General features: G+C 39.6%; 1 protein-coding gene across 5 annotated transcripts in view; it reads left to right on the top strand.

The window, feature by feature from the left end:
- Positions 1 to 10114, top strand: part of ABCA6 (ATP binding cassette subfamily A member 6) — a 72726-nt gene extending 62612 nt beyond the window's left edge. For all 5 annotated transcript variants that reach the window (XM_057317847.1, XM_044389100.3, XM_044389099.3 and 2 more), the window contains 7 exons: positions 406 to 481; positions 555 to 649; positions 3909 to 4028; positions 4454 to 4594; positions 5992 to 6071; positions 7846 to 7901; positions 8033 to 10114. In XM_057317847.1, coding sequence (XP_057173830.1) covers positions 406 to 481; positions 555 to 649; positions 3909 to 4028; positions 4454 to 4594; positions 5992 to 6071; positions 7846 to 7901; positions 8033 to 8134 — 670 coding nt within the window. In that variant the 3' untranslated portion in view covers positions 8135 to 10114. The remainder of the gene's footprint in view (positions 1 to 405; positions 482 to 554; positions 650 to 3908; positions 4029 to 4453; positions 4595 to 5991; positions 6072 to 7845; positions 7902 to 8032) is intronic.
- Positions 10115 to 17174: the final 7060 nt, after the last annotated feature.

Below are 17174 nucleotides of genomic sequence, written 5' to 3' on the forward strand. Positions count from 1 at the left end.
CCCTCTGATGACGAGTTCACTGATAAAGAATGGAGAGGAGAAATGATGTCTGCACCTTTTCAGAGAGTGTCAGGGTAGAGCAGGGATGGAGGGACAGGAGCTGTTTCCTGCATCCTTGATTGAGGGATCTTTAAAAATAATTGCATAAAATAATTGACATTGTTAAATGAATGAATAATCATGAATAATCATCCATTTCAGGCCCAAATTCAAAATTCTAGTTATTCTTTAGAACTTTTTATGAGACGAAAAATCTTTCTTGTTCCAAAACAAACTCTTTCTCTCTTTGATCGTGAGTTTCAGAATAATAGTGCCAAGCTTCCCTCCAATGCTGTTACTCTTCCGTGGGATTACATTTTCCAGAGATCCTCTTTGAGCTGATATTCTCCTCCTGTTTTCCATCAGATTGGTGGATACTTTCAAACTGCACAAACAGCTAAATGTGCGGGCGCAGAAATTACCGGAAGGAGCCACCAGAAAGGTATGTGGGATGTGTGATGTTATTCTGCGCGCTGACGTGGTGGCAGGAAATAAGGTGCTTCTCCGCTTTTCAGTTGTGTTTTGTGCTGAGCATCCTGGGAAATTCGCCTGTCCTGCTCCTGGATGAGCCATCGACAGGCATGGACCCCGCAGGACAGCAGCAAATGTGGTGAGCATCATCATAACCCTCAGAGCCGCGAGTATAAACCTCATGTACAAGTTGTGTTTTTAAACCAATCTTGAATGGGGCACCTGGCTGGCTCAGTGGGTAGAGCATGCAACTCTCGATTTCAGGGTTGTGAGTTCTAGCCCCACGTTGGGTGGTTTAGCTTACTTTAAAACAAATTTTTTAATTAAAAAAAAAAAACTGACCTTGGAAAATCAAATCCACTCATTTCTAATTTAGTGGAAATAGTCCATATTATTAGGAAAATAAATATTTCACAAATAGATTCTCTGATGTGGTATCATATTCATGTGGTATTAATGTTACCAAAAAAACCCCCAAAAAACCAAAACAACCCTCAAAGTATTTTTTTTAATGATTTTTTATTATATTATGTTAGTCACCATACAGTACATCCCCGGTTTCCGATGTAAGGCTCGATGATTCATTAGTTGTGTATAACACCCAGTGCACCATGCAATACGTGCCCTCCTTACTACCCATCACCGGTCTATCCCATTCCCCCACCCCCCTCCCCTCTGAAGTCCTCAGTTTGTTTCTCATAGTCCATAGTCTCTCATGTTTCATTCCCCCTTCTGATTACCCCCCCTTTCTTTATCCCTCTCTTCCCCTACCGATCATCCTAGTTCTTATGTTCCATAGATGAGAGAAATCATATGATAGTTGTCTTTCTCTGCTTGACTTATTTCACTTAGCATTATCTCCTCCAGTGCTGTCCATGTTGTAGCAAATGTTGAGAACTCGTTCTTTCTGATAGCTGAGTAATATTCCATCGTATATATGGACCACAACTTCTTAATCCAGTCATCTGTTGAAGGGCATCTCGGCTCCTTCCACAATTTAGCTATTGTGGACATTGCTGCTATGAACATTGGGGTGCATATGGCCCTTCTCTTCACTACGTCTGTATCTTTGGGGTAAATACCCAGTAGTGCAATGGCTGGGTCATAGGGTAGCTCAATTTTTAACTCTTTAAGGGACCTCCACACTGTTTTCCAGAGTGGCTGTACCAACTTGCATTCCCACCAACAATGTAGGAGGGATCCCCTTTCTCCACATCCTCCAACAATTGTTGTTTCTTGCCTTGTCTATTTTTGCCATTCTAACTGGCGTAAGGTGGTATCTCAGTGTGGTTTTGATTTGAATTTCCTTGATGGCTAATGATTTTGAACATTTTTTCATGTGTCTGTTAGCCATTTGTATGTCTTCATTGGAAAAGTGTCTGTTCATATCTTCTGCCCATTTTTTGATTTGTTTATTTGTTTCTCGTGTATTGAGTTTGAGAAGTTCTTTGTAGATCTTGGATACCAGTCCTTTATCTGTAGTGTCATTTGCAAATATATTCTCCCATTCCGTGGGCTGCCTCTTAGTTTTTCTGACTGTTTCCTTGGATGTGCAGAAACTTTTAATCTTGATGAAGTCCCATAAGTTCATTTTATCTTTTGTTTTTCTTGCCTCTGGGGATGTGTCATGAAAAAGGTTGCTTTGGCCGATGTCGTAGAGGTTGTTGCCTATGTTCTCCTCTAGAATTTTGATGGATTCCTGTCTCACATCGAGGTCTTTCATCCATTTGGAGTTTATTTTTGTGTATGGTGTGAGATAGTGGTCAAGTTTCATTCTCTTGCATGTAGCTGTCCAATTTTCCCAGCACCACTTATTGAAGAGACTGTCTTTTTCCCACCAGATGTTTTTTCCTGCTTTATCAAATATTAGTTGCCCAAAGAGCCGAGGGTCCATTTCTGGGCTCTCTATTCTGTTCCATTGGTCTATGTGTCTGTTTTTGTGCCAGTACCATGCTGTCTTTGTGATCACAGCTTTGTAGTACAGCTCGAAATCCGGCATTGTGATGCCCCCAGCTTTGTTTTTCCTTTTCAACAGTTCCTTGGAGATTCGGGGCCTTTTCTGTTTCCATACAAATTTAAGGACTGTTTGTTCCAGTTCTTTGAAAAATGTCCTTGGTATTTTGATCGGGATAGCATTGAAAGTGTAGATTGCTCTGGGTAGCATGGACATTTTAACTATGTTAATTCTTCCGATCCATGAGCATGGAATATCTTTCCATCTTTTTATGTCTTCCTCAATGTCTTTCAAGAGTGATTTATAGTTTCTAGAATATAGGTCCTTTACGTCTCTGGTTAAGTTAATTCCAAGGTAACGTATGGTTTTTGGTGCTATTGTAAATGGGATGGATTCCCTAATTTCTCTTTCTTCGGTCTCGTTATTCATGTATAGAAATGCAACTGATTTCTGAGCATTTATTTTGTATCCTGCCACGTTAACCCTCTAAGTATTTTGTTGGAATTTGTGGTCTTGTAATTTGGAGGTTTTTTTTTTTTTTTAATTATTGAGGTATATATAACTGTTTTTTTTTTTTAGAGGCTATTAACTTACATATTTTCTCCATTTCCTTTTCTTCCCCCCTTTACCAAATCTGTCAAATTTGCTTATTCGGTTTTTCTTAAATTGTTTTTACTTTTCTTTCTAGGATATACCATTTGAATTAATAAAGTCATCCAATCTAATTTCATATTTGTGACCGTCCTATAGTTTCCCTACTTCTTTAAAGAACTTTGTTGTGGAAATTTTATACAAATGTAAAGAGAACCATTTAGGAACCGAATAAACCCATGACTTATTTCAACAGTTACCCATATAAATCACACCTTGTTTCATTTTACCTCCACCCACTTCCTTTTCTCCACTCTCCTATTAGTTTGAAGCAAATACTAGGCAGCCTGTCCTTTATTTATAAATATGTCAGTTACTTCAAAAGAATTTTTTTTTTTAAAAAAACTTAACCAAAATGGGGTGCCTGGGTAGCTCAGTCAGTTAAGCATCTGCCTTCGGCTCAGGTCATGATCCTGGGGTCCTGGGACTGAGACCCACCTCAGGCTCCCTTCTTGGTGGAGAGCCTGCTTATCCCTCTCCCTCTGTCCCTCCTCCTCGCTCATGGTCTCTCTCTCTCTCTCATTCGGTCTCACGCTCTTTCAAATAAGTAAAATCTTTAAAAAAAAAAACAAAAAACTTAACCAAAATAACCATTAGCATACCTAAAAATATTAAACGCTTTTCTTTATATTATCAAAACACCTAATCAGTATTCACATTTCTGGTTTTTTAAATAGAAATATGACTTTTAAATATGATTCATAAACTATATTTTATCTATACAATTTTCCTTCCATTTCTCTTTTTTTCTACCCTTTTTTTAACAGTGATTTTTTTGGGGGGGTCATTTCAGGCAGATGATCCAGGCATCCATAAAAAACACAGAGAAAGGGGTTCTCCTGACCACCCATTACCTGGCTGAAGCCGAGGCCATATGTGACCGTATTGCCATCATGGTGTCTGGAAGGCTGAGGTGGGTGTCTTTCTGAAGGCCATGCTTGACCCTCAAAATGAAATTCCCTGTGGGAAGAGCAAAATCACTCTGAGCACCTGTCAGCTTGCTCAGTGATGCCTTTTTCCCTACATTTGAAATTTAAAAAGAATGTAAAAAATTGGGGCACCTGGGTGGCTCAGTCGATTAAGCATCTGCCTTCAGCTCAGGTCATGATCTCGGGGTCCTGGGATCAAGACCCACATCGGGCTCCCTGCTCAGTGGGGAGTCTGCTTCTCCCTCTCCCTCTGCTGCTCCCCCTGCTCGTGCTCTCTCTCTTGCTCACTCTCACTCTCTCTCAAATAAATAAATAAATAAATAAATAAATAAATAAAATCTTTAAAAAAGTAATGTAAAAAATTTAAGGGGCAGTGTTTTTTCCAACCTGTTTTCCTTCTTGCCCATAGGTGCATCGGTTCCATCCAACACCTGAAAAACAAACTTGGCAAGGATTACATTCTAGAACTGAGAGTGAAGGAAGCTTCCCAAGTGACTTGGGTCCATGCCGAGATTCTGAAGCTTTTTCCACAGGCTGCACAGCAGGAAAGGTGAAGGCGCTTTGATTATGGAGAAACTTGTTGGCTTTACCTACTCAGTGGTTTCTTTTCTGCTCCGTGAGAACTTCAGGGTGATTTAACTTCATAACAAAAGTTAGGGACCTCAAAAACTGATTTACTGACTCTTCCAGATTATAAGAGATTTGGGAGCCAACCAGGAAGCTGTGTCCCCCCCAGGAAAGCTTGGGGACAGCTTACATGGGGCTACTCAGCCATCCAAGTCTGGGCTCAGAGGAGGATGTGGAAAAATTAGGGGAAAGGAACTTCTCATGCCTGGAACCCACATGGGGCCACAGCTGGACCCATGGCATCCTCCACAGACCTCCCTGAAAATATTTAAAGGATGTAAATATTTACACCAATCTAAAAGATGTAACTATTTAAGGTGAATTCCCCTCTTAGAAACAAATAGCAATTAAGATAATGAAATAGTCTCCCTGTAACGAGTTTTCATGCCTCAAAATGAAGAATAGAAAAGTGTGTGTGTGTGTGTGTGTGTGTGTGTGTGTGTACACCTATATGTATGTGAGTGTTTGTGCATGTCTGTGTGTTGGGGGCGTGGGGGGCCAAGGAGGTGAAGCGAGAACTGAATTTGGAATTCCTTGGCAGGGTAAGCACACCAAAGAAGCAAGTGCTATTTCCATCTTAGCACAGTATAAATGTAATGGATTAATCGGAGGCTATGCCAGGGCAAGTAACTCAGTCCTGTCCCCACACTCTTGGTGTCACAATGTAGGCAGGAAGATCATGAGTGGCAAGGCTGAAAGGGCGGGGGCTGAGCTGAAGAGGGCCAGGCGTGGAAGTCTGGACAGGTTTAGGGCCTCCCTGGGGCATCACACTATTTGGGAATGAGCTAAGAATGGGCATGAGGTCATCCAGCTGGAAGTGACACACAGAAGCAAGATGCCACAGATCCCCGCTGGCTCCTCCTCTCCTCACAGGTCTGGAAAGTTTATAGTTAAAGCCTTTTGAACCTTCCCATCAGGTCCCTCTCTCTTAACCTCACATCTCCCTTTCCTTAGCTTTCTGGTGACAAGGATGAAATATGAGATGAATGAATCAATTGCAACCTAATTTAAACTAAGCAAAGGGATTAGTTCAGATGTCTGAACTAAGGTCAACAACAACAACAAAAGCTTTGCAGACACTGAGCGTAAATGCAATTATGCTGGATTACTGCTAGAGGAATTATCTCCCATAGCCAGCCACCAAAGACATTTTAAGAATTTTCCATCAGTCATTTTGCTTCCTTTATATGTAAGCCACACATTTCTTTGCATTACTTTTATTTTCATCAAAGGAAATTGATGTTAATGTCCGTATTCATTTTGATGGTCAGTTTCTCCCCTTGAAACTCAAGGTCAAATATGACATTTTCATATTCCCAGGTATTCCACCTTCTTGGTCTATAAACTGCCTTTGACGGATGTTTACCCTCTGTCTCAGACCTTTCGCAAATTAGAGGCAGGTAAGAGTTACCATTGTACAATAAGACTTTTGTAGCAACAGTTCGGCGTTAGGTAATAATTTCCTGGTAGTTAACTGTGTGATACATTTTAAACATATGCAAATTCTTAATGGTTTTAAGAATTCTAAGGGTAGGTAATGGTGGGATTTAAGCCCAACTGTGGTTAATCCAGGTCTCTGGAAAGAGGTTTATCTCCCGGGCAGGGACTGAAGGTATGGAAGACACACCCCTGAGCTTGGCTGGTTTTACTGTGAATTCGTAACATTAACCTCACAAAGCCCCTTAGTGGGGGATGCACTGCCTGTGTGTGCACAGCCCTGTGTGCACCACGTGTCCTAAATTACTGCTTCACTGTCTCTCCTTACACCTCCATCTCCTTCCTGTTTTCTCCCTCACTTGATGCCTTTGCTTTATATTTCACTAATAAAATAAAAGCCACAGAAAACCTTCCCCCCATGCATCCGCTTCCCTGCGTCTGGGCCGTGTGTTCTGCCTTCCTGTTACGGTGAATGAACTGTCTGTGTCTACCGCTGACGTCCGTCCCCTCCATCCTGCATGACTCTTCTTGCCATTTGAAATTGTCTATTTTTTCTCTTCATCCTCATTTTTCTGCTTTCAACTGAGTCAGTCCCAGCAGCAGACCATCATGGAGTAATTTCTTACACAGCCTCGCGGTGAAGAGCTCCAAGTTCAGTGTCAGCATCTCTCCCAGCTGGGAAACACTGGGTAAAGCTGTTGAATTCCCTGCACGTCTAGGTGATCTGTCTCTCAATGAGGGGTAATATCAGTGTCCACTTGGGCAGGGTCATTAGGAAGATTAAATGAATTCATTTGTAAAGTGTTTAGACGTGTACCAGGCTGATGGTCTTTGAGAGAATATGAATCCCCAGTGTAGTCCCTCCTCTCCGGACCCCCTGACTTCCTAGCTCTTCCTAAATGCTACCAGACATGCGGACTCCTGCCTCAGGACTTTGCACTTCTGATCCTTCCTGCTGAAATTCTACTGCCTCCCAATATCCAGCTTGTTGTCTCACTTCTTTCAAGTTTCTGCTCTATTCTTACCTTATAACTATAGGCAACCCCAACCACCCTGTTAAAAAAGATTGCCTGGCACTTCCTGTTTCTTCTACCTGATTTATTTTTCCTCTGTAGTAGCAATCATCATTTCCTTTAATATATATTTAAGTCCTTATTTATGTAATGCCCATATTCCTGCCACTAGAATGCAGAGTTTTATACACAAAGGCAGGGTTTTGTTTTCCCTGCTACTCTGTCCCTGGTACCGAGCGTGTCACACACACAGAAGATTCTCAATGTGGTGAACTGTGAATACGTGAATATGTAAATCTGGTTTCCTGGCAGGGACACCCAGCATTGAACAGGGTACAGCAGATAAACTGGTTGAAGCCAGTTACACAGAAGCATTGGGTCCTTTCAAAGGGAAAGGAATTAGGATGGAAATCTTCCTTGTGTATAAGAATGTGTCAATCAATGAAGTAGTTCCTCAAGGAACTTATGTTTCCCAGGACACATAGACTATGTAATAAAATGTATCAAAATGTAATATGAGAAAGTTCTCATACCAAGATTAATTTCATTTGTATTTATATTAACTCTATGACTTTTCATGATTCCATTCTTTCACCAAACATTTGTTTATTCAGCTTTATATTCTATTGATATTAATAGTGTGTATTTTTATCTTTTATGACTTTGAAAAAATGCTTGGTAATAAATTGTAGGCATCTACTAGTAATCTTTTTTTTCCCCGCAGTGAAACATAACTTTAACCTGGAAGAGTACAGCCTCTCTCAGTGCACATTGGAAAAGGTGGGTCCGCTTTTATGGTTTGTATCATTCCTGTAAATTTCACATGAAAGTAACATGCATATTTCCTATTTATTTGGAAGACAATAAACAACTTGATAATTCTTTTTCCTTCTGTGATGTCTCCTATTTAGGTATTTTTAGAGCTTTCTAAGGAGCAGGAGCTGGGAAATTTTGAAGAAGAAATTGATACAACCATGAGATGGGAACTCCTCTCTCCTTCAGAGGACTTTTAAAAGCTCAAACCTAGCAATTCTTTGCGTCATATAAGCTGATGTTATATGTAACAATTGGCAGTATATATAATTTTAAAAATCATCAACATCGATGTCAGGGTGTATTTTGTATATTTGGTTAACAAATGAATAAATATCAAAAGTATTCTTCCCCTTAAATTTAGGAATGATAGAAAATGTGTGATAAAGTCAATATAAAGTGTTAATAAAGTTACTCAAAGACCAGATAACAGGTATTGTGGAAATAAAACCACAAATTTGGAATTTTTTTGAAATACAACTTCAAACATGGCGTATCACTTTGAAATATGACATTTACTAAGCAATGCCCTGGCAGAAATATATGAGGGGTTTATTCAAGAGCCAGAAGCTGCAAGATTGCTGCACACCTTTGGGAAGTATCAGGTTTATGAGTTTGCTTTAAAACACAAGTAAAACCCAAGAGTCTTCCTCTGAAGCCTTTTCGGAAATTGTTTTGAAATTCACAAAGTGAGGAGTCCATTGGACTCACCCATGAATAAGCATGTGCTTTGGAAGAGCATTCAAACATACCTTGTGAAAATAAGGAGCATGTGTTCAGATTTTGAAGATTTTGAATGTTCTTTCATGATTGTGGGGGCTTCTGATCTCCCTCATCAGCTCATCAGTAGTTTTCTGTGTATAGTTGACTCTTGAACAAGATGGGGGTTAGGGGTGCTGAACCCTCCGTGCAAAAATCCACGTATAACTTTCTACTCCCCCCAGAACTTAACCACTAATAGCCTACTGTTGACAGAAGCCTTCGCAAAAACATAGTCAATGAATACAGTTTGTATGTTATATGTATGTTATACATATGTTATATGTATTATATGCTGTGTTCTTACAATATGTCAGCTAGAGAAAAGGTGATGTTATTAAGAAAATCATAAGGAAAAAGTACATGTACTGTATTGTACAGTAAAAAATCCATATAGAAGTGAATCTGTGCAGTTAAAATCCATGTGGTTCAAGGGTCAGCTGTATTTACTGCTCTTTTTAAATCATTTCCTTCTTACGTATGTATATGTGTTTTTATATCTATACACATGCAGGCATAAATCATTTGTATTCCTAAATTTTGAAAATGTGTATGAGCGTTACATGTAATTTAATTTTTTCCTTAAATAATAGCTATTTCATTTTGAATATCAGGAGAAAATTTTTTTGAAGACCAAGTAGTATTCTTGATGCCTTTTTTTGTTTTTTTTTTTTTTGGTGATATGTTATATAACTTAAAATACATTGTTATGCTCATTGAAGAATTTTTGTAAAACAGAGAAAAACATAGAAATTGAATAAAATTGAATGAAAGACTCACCACACTTTTTCCATACCAAAAAAAAAATCAGTTTCTTTTTTCTTTAGTATATCTTTTACATAGGTGGAATCACTGCAGTATATGTAATTTCTTACTGTATGTGCATATTGGCTGATATAACATTGAAATTATTTTAATTTACTTTTAAACTTATGGTGAAGTTCCAGTTTTATAAGTTTGTATTTTATTTTGTGTTAATTATTTGTATTTTTTGTTCATTTATTTTTGTCTTTTGATCTTTTTCTAATCCATTTTTCACATAGTTATTTTATCTGCATATATTACATATCATAATTATATCTAAAACATTATGTTTCCAAATCCATGATAAATAATCAATTGCTTACTGTTTATTCAGGATACTTTAGTGCCCTATAAAGGCAAATTCATATCATAATGAGAGTTGGGTTTAAATTATTTCTAAAATTCAAGCAATAAAGTCTCCTGTCTTGCTCAATTGTATAAGATCACAACATATGTAACCATTTCACATAGTAATATGATGAAATCTTTGCTTATATTCATTATAGATTATAAATTTTCTCAACTGTTGTAGAAATATGTTTACAAAGTACTGAATAACCAATATCAGATGTATACATATTTTAAAAGATTAAATTGGACATGGTTTGCTAAATCCATCATAATATGGGTGTTTTTGAAAACTTGGGTTTTTATTAAGAATATATTCAAGAATATACAGATACCCATATACCTAGCAGATAAATGGGTATGAAAAGGGAAAGAGATCAGAATAAAACAAAAGAAAGGATTTTTTTCAAGAGGAAGAATAGTTGTATCATCTCTAACTCTGTTGTAGACAGGTCCTTGCTGGTTTTGTTCGTTATTTTCCTACTATACTCCTTCCAAGGGAGACTGACCACTGTGGACTGCATCACCAATTCCCCACTTTCATGGTTGGCTTCCAGTTGGGTCTGACCAATCCAACAGGAAAAAGCAACGATAGATGTGAAGGTAGAAGAGGAAAGAGGTCAGAGGATCTCTTCCCTCCTGCCCTCGTTTTAATTCCAGATCTCAAGCAGTAGATGTACCCTTCCAGGCCTATAACGTTTGCCCTCCTTCAGTTACATGCATCTGCTTCTGGCCCCTCTAACACTATTGACCCCAGGAATGTCCTACTCTTACCTTGTCCTCACTTCAGCAAATCATCAGAATTACCATTTTAGGTGTTTGTTCCTAGTTTATGGCTCTACTGGCTTCTGTTCCAGGTAAGCTGGTCTTGGCTGCAATTCTCTGTATTCACTTGCATAAAAAGAAAAGAAAAGAAAAGGAATGGAAATGAAAGGAAAGGAAATGAAAGAAAAGAAAAGAAATGTATATATATATACTGGTCTCTGCCCCCAGTTCCTTCTAATATTTGGTCTTGGACCCCAGTTCCTAACACAGAGCTCCTAAGCCCTGGGGGGTCCCTTGGATGATAGAAGTATCTTTTGTTCTAATGAGCAGACTCTGGTGGGCTCCAGGATCAGCACTGGTCACCAGAAAGACCAAGCCATTATTAGAAGCTTGGTACTTTCAGCCCCATCCCTATTCTCCAGAGGTGGGAGAAACGTTGGAAATTGAGTTGATAGCCAATCATGCCTATCTGATGAAGCCTCCATAAGAATTCCAAAAATACTGCATTCAGAGAGCATCCAAGTTGTTGAACATCTATATGCTAGGAAGAAGGTGGGTGCATCCCAGTTCCAGGGTGACTGAGGCTGCTGTGCTTGGAACCCTTCCAGACCTTATCCCGTGTATCTCTTCATCTGGCTATTCATCTGAATCCTTTATCATATTGTTTATTATATAAAAAACCAGTCAACATAAGTACGTGTTCCCCTGAGGTCTGTAAGCTGTCCTAGCAAACTGTCAAACCCAAGGATGGGGTCATGGGAACCCCATTTATAGCTGGAAAGTCAGAAGTAGAGGAGACGACATGGGACTTGTGATTGGCACCTGAATCAGAGGCAATCTTGGAAGACAGGGCTATTGACAGGTGGGATCTGATGCTAACTCCAGACAGATAGTGTCAGATAAATCAAATTGTAGGACACCCAGCTGATGTTGGAGAATTGGGCAGTTTGAGGGGGAGAAAACACCACCACCACACATTTGGTGTCCAGAAGTAAAGTATGAGAGCAAAGGAAAACACAAAGGAAAAAACAGTTTTTCCTAGACATTTGGTGTCAGTGAAGTGGAATTTGCTAGAACTGCTCTGGGTCATGGAAACACATGGTTTGGGAACAGAAAGAATGGAGGGCAGAGATGAGGAACCCTTAGTCTCTGGATGGCTACCTAGTCACTCATAGCATAAAACTGCTGCTGCTCTTTCATCAGTTACTAAGAGTACAAGTTACCTATGAATTAGAGATGAGAGTAGACCCAACAATATGCAAGGAAATGTAAAATAATAAGCATGTTCAATATACAATCTCTTGGCTATTATTATCTGTAATAGCTCAAATAAGAGTTCTGAGTTGGACTTTGATGTTGGAACAATTTCAAATCTGGGTCAGTCTGAGTTTTGGCCCCTAGCCTCAAAGCTGCTCAGAAAGGGAAAAATTATGCCAGGAAGGTACCTCACCAAAGAGGTAGTCATTGTGGTGGATGGAGGGCAAAACCAAAAAACTACTAAAACCAGGGAGTATAAAGTGAAGGAGATGTCTCATTTTGTGGATCAAATTATCAGCTTCCTGAAGAATCTCTACCAAAATGGACTATGAGAGTAACTAATTTGGGGTCTGTCTTTGGTTTTGAATGTTTCAGAGTGGAAGAGCATGTCTCGGTTGATACAGGATCTGCAGCCCACTATTGAACAACCACAGATGGTTATATGTGATCCAGACACACAGAAGATTATTCCTGAGGGATTCCTGGTGAACTGGACAAAAGCCACCATAAGGTATGCTTACCTGAGAAGGAAGACTGCCCGACTCCCCCTATAACTGCCAAGTGGAACACTTCAGATGAAGCAGCTGACATGCTTTGCAGGCAAGCCGTGTGGGACTGGCTTTATAGTAACTAGGATATTCGCCCACTGAATATGCCCATTACCAGTTATGGTAAATGCTGTGATTAAGGGGGCCCCTGTTACGTGGGCACCCCATGGGCACTCTTGCAACATCGAGCCGTCTGGGAAGTTTTATCAGAGTTGCTGCCTTAGCTTCCTCATTTGGATCTTACTGATACCAAGGTCACCAAAGTAATTAAAAAGAAAATGGGAGAGACGGAAAGGAGAGTCAATGGACTCCACCCAGCAGTAAGGACGTTTTTAGATGGTTATTGAAAAAGGGATGGATGTGGTGGACACGGATGGTGTTGAAACATAGGTGTTGATGCAGCATTATTGAAGCTTGTATGCACCAGTGAAACTCCGCGTGGGTCCCCCATCACTAGCAGGCCCCAAACAGGTTCTGTCCATTTACCCCACTTTGGAGGAATTTAAAAAGCCAGAGAGCAAAGATTATGTGAGAAACGCCACACATAATTGCCTGAGGTATAGAGTAAGCAGATTAATCAAAGTAAATATTGAAGGAGAGGCCAGGGTCTTCTGGCCCAGTCTGGTGGGGACCCAAGGCCATAGGCACATGTGTGGATAAAATGGCCAGAGAGAGGAAGGAGAGGAGGGGAAACTTCTTGGGGGACTCCTTAACACAAGAGTCAATGTGCTGTGATTTGAAACCTGTTGGTGACACCTAAAGGTGGCTTAATTTAGATCATGGAAGATATGGAGATTAAAAGGTTGATGGGATTAAGGTGAAAGTTTAGATGAAAATTGGGATTTCTGAGCAAACTTTATGTGAGGTGGTTGGTTTTCCTTTACCTGACTGTATTAATTGGGTGGATATTATGTCGGACTAGCAATTACTTCCCTACCTAATACTGTAAATAGAAGGCCTGAAAGTCCGCCCTCAGGCCAGTCTTAATTGGACACGCTCAATGGGGACCACTAGAATTTCTCAAGCCTACACACGTGGTTAATTTAAAACATGCAGAATACCTGATGGGCAATAAATTACCTCTTTAATTGATGATATGTTAGAAGCTGGAACGCTGGCAGCAATGAATTCTCTGTATCATAGCCCTCTGGGGCCTGTGGAAAAGTCTTATAGCTCATGGAGACTAACAGTGGACCATGGAGGCTTAAATAAATTCCAGACACAGTTTCAACCACCCACAAAATACAGCAGGTGCCCAGTGATTTTTTTTTTTTCCAAATGCTTTCTTCTGTATCTCAATCTTGGAAGAGACCCAACCGTAGTTTACTTTCACGTGGGAAGGATCCCAGTTCACAGTCACTGTGCCATCATGGGTCATCTGAACTCAACAGCTTACGCTCAGAAGGGATGTGGACCTGATACAGGTCTCCAGGGTAGTAATACCCCACATTGATGACATGATAATATTGGAAACTAAGAGAAGGCTGGGGATGGATTTGAATGCAGTGGTGATTTACATTTATACGACTGGTTAATAAATCCAGCAAAGGTCCAAGGACCTGCCCTAATGATAACATTCTTAGGAACAACCTGGGTAGAAGCCACCCGGGATATTCCACAAATGACTTTTTCCTAACCCCTAGGACCGAATAAGAAGCCCAGCATTTGGTTGCTTTATTTGGATTTGGGGAATGCATATTCCACATCTGGGAGTATTACTAGTTCCTTGAAAGAAAGCATATTTGAGTGGGGACCCAAATAAAAGTCTGAATCATAAGAAGTGGTAGGTCCCGCAATGCTTTTGGACTCCTATGATTCCAGATCTCAAGGCTGGGGTTTGCTCTGAAGCCTCGATCTCTGAGGGGTCCAGGAAACATCATTGATTTTCAGTTTGCTTAGCTTTTTTTTTTTTTTTTAAGATTTTATTTATTTATTCAACAGAGATCGAGACAGCCAGCAAGAGAGGGAACACAAGCAGGGGGAGCGGGAGAGGAAGAAGCAGGCTCATAGCAGAGAAGCCTGATGCGGGGCTCGATCCCATAACACCAGGATCACGCCCTGAGCCGAAGGCAGATGCTTAACCGCTGTGCCACCCAGGCACCCCCAGTTTGCTTGGCTTTTCATTATTGTTAGAAGCAAGACGACTGTCAGAGGTAAAGACACTTGATTTTAAATCTTATTGGTTTAAAACTTAACATTTAAATTTGAATACCTGCCTGGGGCTAGTGGCTACCATATTGGATAATGCATTTTTAAAGTTAATCAGTATTTCTGTCCTCATCCTGAACAAAAAGATTTCAAGGGAGCTTAATTCTGATCACCTCTCCTGCTTCCCCCACATAATTACTGTCTGATATCTTAGTCCCTATTGTAACTAACATCTTCCTCCCACCCCAAACACAAATTAATCACTGTCACCATTATGTTGCACAATCAATATTTATTTAGTTTATCAATATATTTATTAGTTTTCAACAATCAACTACTTCCTTCTGGCTTTAGTGTTTTTCTTCTTGAGGAGTATCTATCAGTTCTTTCAGTGATATCTATAAAAGAGAAATCCCAGATTTTGTTTAAAGATGTGACTCTTTTATCCTTACACATGAATTATATTTTAGCTGCCTTACCAATCAGCCTTTGTCAAACCACCTAAAACTTAACTGGCTTAAAATCGCAATCTTGTTTTAGCTTTTTTATTACTGTTTTATTTCTGACATCCGGATATTTATTTTTCTTTGAATTTTTGTTATATTTTATTCATCCATTTTATGTCTTTGCTGAGGGAACAAACACAATAGCATAGTCCAGCAACTGGTAGAAATCTTGTGGTTGTCTTTTAAAATTATACCATGTGCTCTTTTGGTGCAAACAATCAATTAAAAGATAACTGGCCCAACATTTCCTCCAGCTTTTTAGGTTTTACACTAAGCAGACTGGGAAGCTTGCAAAAGTGCTCCCGGGGTGGGTTTAGAAAAATAATAATTGTACGTCGTAAGCAATATTTTTCAGTAACAGAATAGATTCTTGTTTGATTTTGTTCAACAAATTAATTTTGTTCTCATTGACTATCTTTTACAAAAAGGCTGAGCTTCTGAGCTTCTTATATAATAGTAAATAACTGCTGTGAAGGAAAAAAAGTTCCTGCAAAATTCTGGATATATGGATTTAATCAAATATCTAAAAGATACATATAGGAAAGATTGGTAACCAAAAATATTGTGGACTGAGGCTTGGATTTCCTAATTGATAAGAGAGAAGGAGCTGGGATTCCCCTCTCCATTCAGATTTGCTGCACTGAGATTGGTATCTACCATGACTAACAAACTCCTTTTCACATACTGCCCGGAGATATTCCCCCACTGTCAACAAAAGTCAAAGAGAAATTCAATGTCAGTATTGCGTAGTTCTTTCAAACCCAGTGAGCTGTTTGTGCAGCTTCTGCAAATCTATCTATAGCTTGTCATGACGTACTTATAATTGGTGGTAATGTTCAAAAAGCCCCGGGCTTAACAGGCTTACGTAAAGTAAAAAGAAGGGAGAAACTCGTATAGACCCGATGACTTCCTAAATTCAAAACTGGTGAATAGAAGTAAAAATATGAAGTCATATTTAATTATACATTAGGCAAATTACCTTTTGTAGAAAGAATGAAAGAGCAAAAATGTCACAAAATTCAACGATACGTTTACTTTTGGTATTGCTGTTTTCGTCACTGAGCTGCCAGTGCTGAGGCTTGTGTCCTGAGTTTGAGTAACTCATCTTGTTTGGTAATTATGTCTTTTCTTGCTTGCTCATTTTAAGCATTTTCAAGTCTTTAACTCATGATTTATCAGATTCAGTAGCCATTGATCCTTTTTTTTTGATTCACCAATGTTTTTAATCAACGATAAACAACTTCCGAAAATATGTTATATAGAGCGTCAGTTCAGAGGCAAACTTCACAAATTTTCCTTCTGTGTTACGGAGTCCTACCAACCTCTGCAGGGCTCTCAGCATGACTTGAGACTTACTAACACGTCTAAGGAAAACTTCCATTCTTCCCTTTCAAGACTCCTAACACCGCCCTCAGTTGCCAAGCACATCTGTTTGTCGGTTCTTAGAATTTGCCTTCCGCTTCACAGAAAAATAAATCTTAACTCTCATGGGGTGAATTCTTTACTTCGTGTTGTTGTATTTAAAAATTCACTCAGCCCTCTCTTTCGCCTCCTTTTTCCTTGTGACAAAGAAACTCTCTCATCTCCTGTGGAAGACTCTTCTGTCATCTGGTTCTGACCCAGTCCTCTCTCCTCTTCCCACCAAGAGAAAGCAATGCTCCATTTGTTACTTGATTTTCAGCATTTCCTTTCTTACTTTCCCCTCTAAACACCACCTTTAAAAAAAAAACAAAACAAAAACCTACTCTTGAACCAAGCAACTCATTTTGGCTACCACCCAACCAATGGCCTTTCTTCCATAACCAGGCTTCTAGAAAGAATACATCATAGTTTTGTTTTGTTTTTGCTTCCCTATCTCACACCAGCACCATACATCTAACGCTCAAAATATATGTACCGAGCAACTTTCATGCCCTAGGCTCTGTGATATGAACCATAGTGAAGCATCTGTGATACTCCTCAGATGTTTACAGCCTATGGTGGGAAAGAGGTCAGTATGATTAGAGTATGGTGAGGTACATACTACCATAGCAGTACATGGTACCACGGGAGCCCCTGAGAGGGGCATCTAACCCACATGGTACGAGGGTCAGGAAGGCTCCTCT

This window comes from Ursus arctos, unplaced genomic scaffold, assembly GCF_023065955.2.
Source record: "Ursus arctos isolate Adak ecotype North America unplaced genomic scaffold, UrsArc2.0 scaffold_24, whole genome shotgun sequence".
Taxonomy (NCBI): Eukaryota; Metazoa; Chordata; class Mammalia; order Carnivora; family Ursidae; genus Ursus; species Ursus arctos.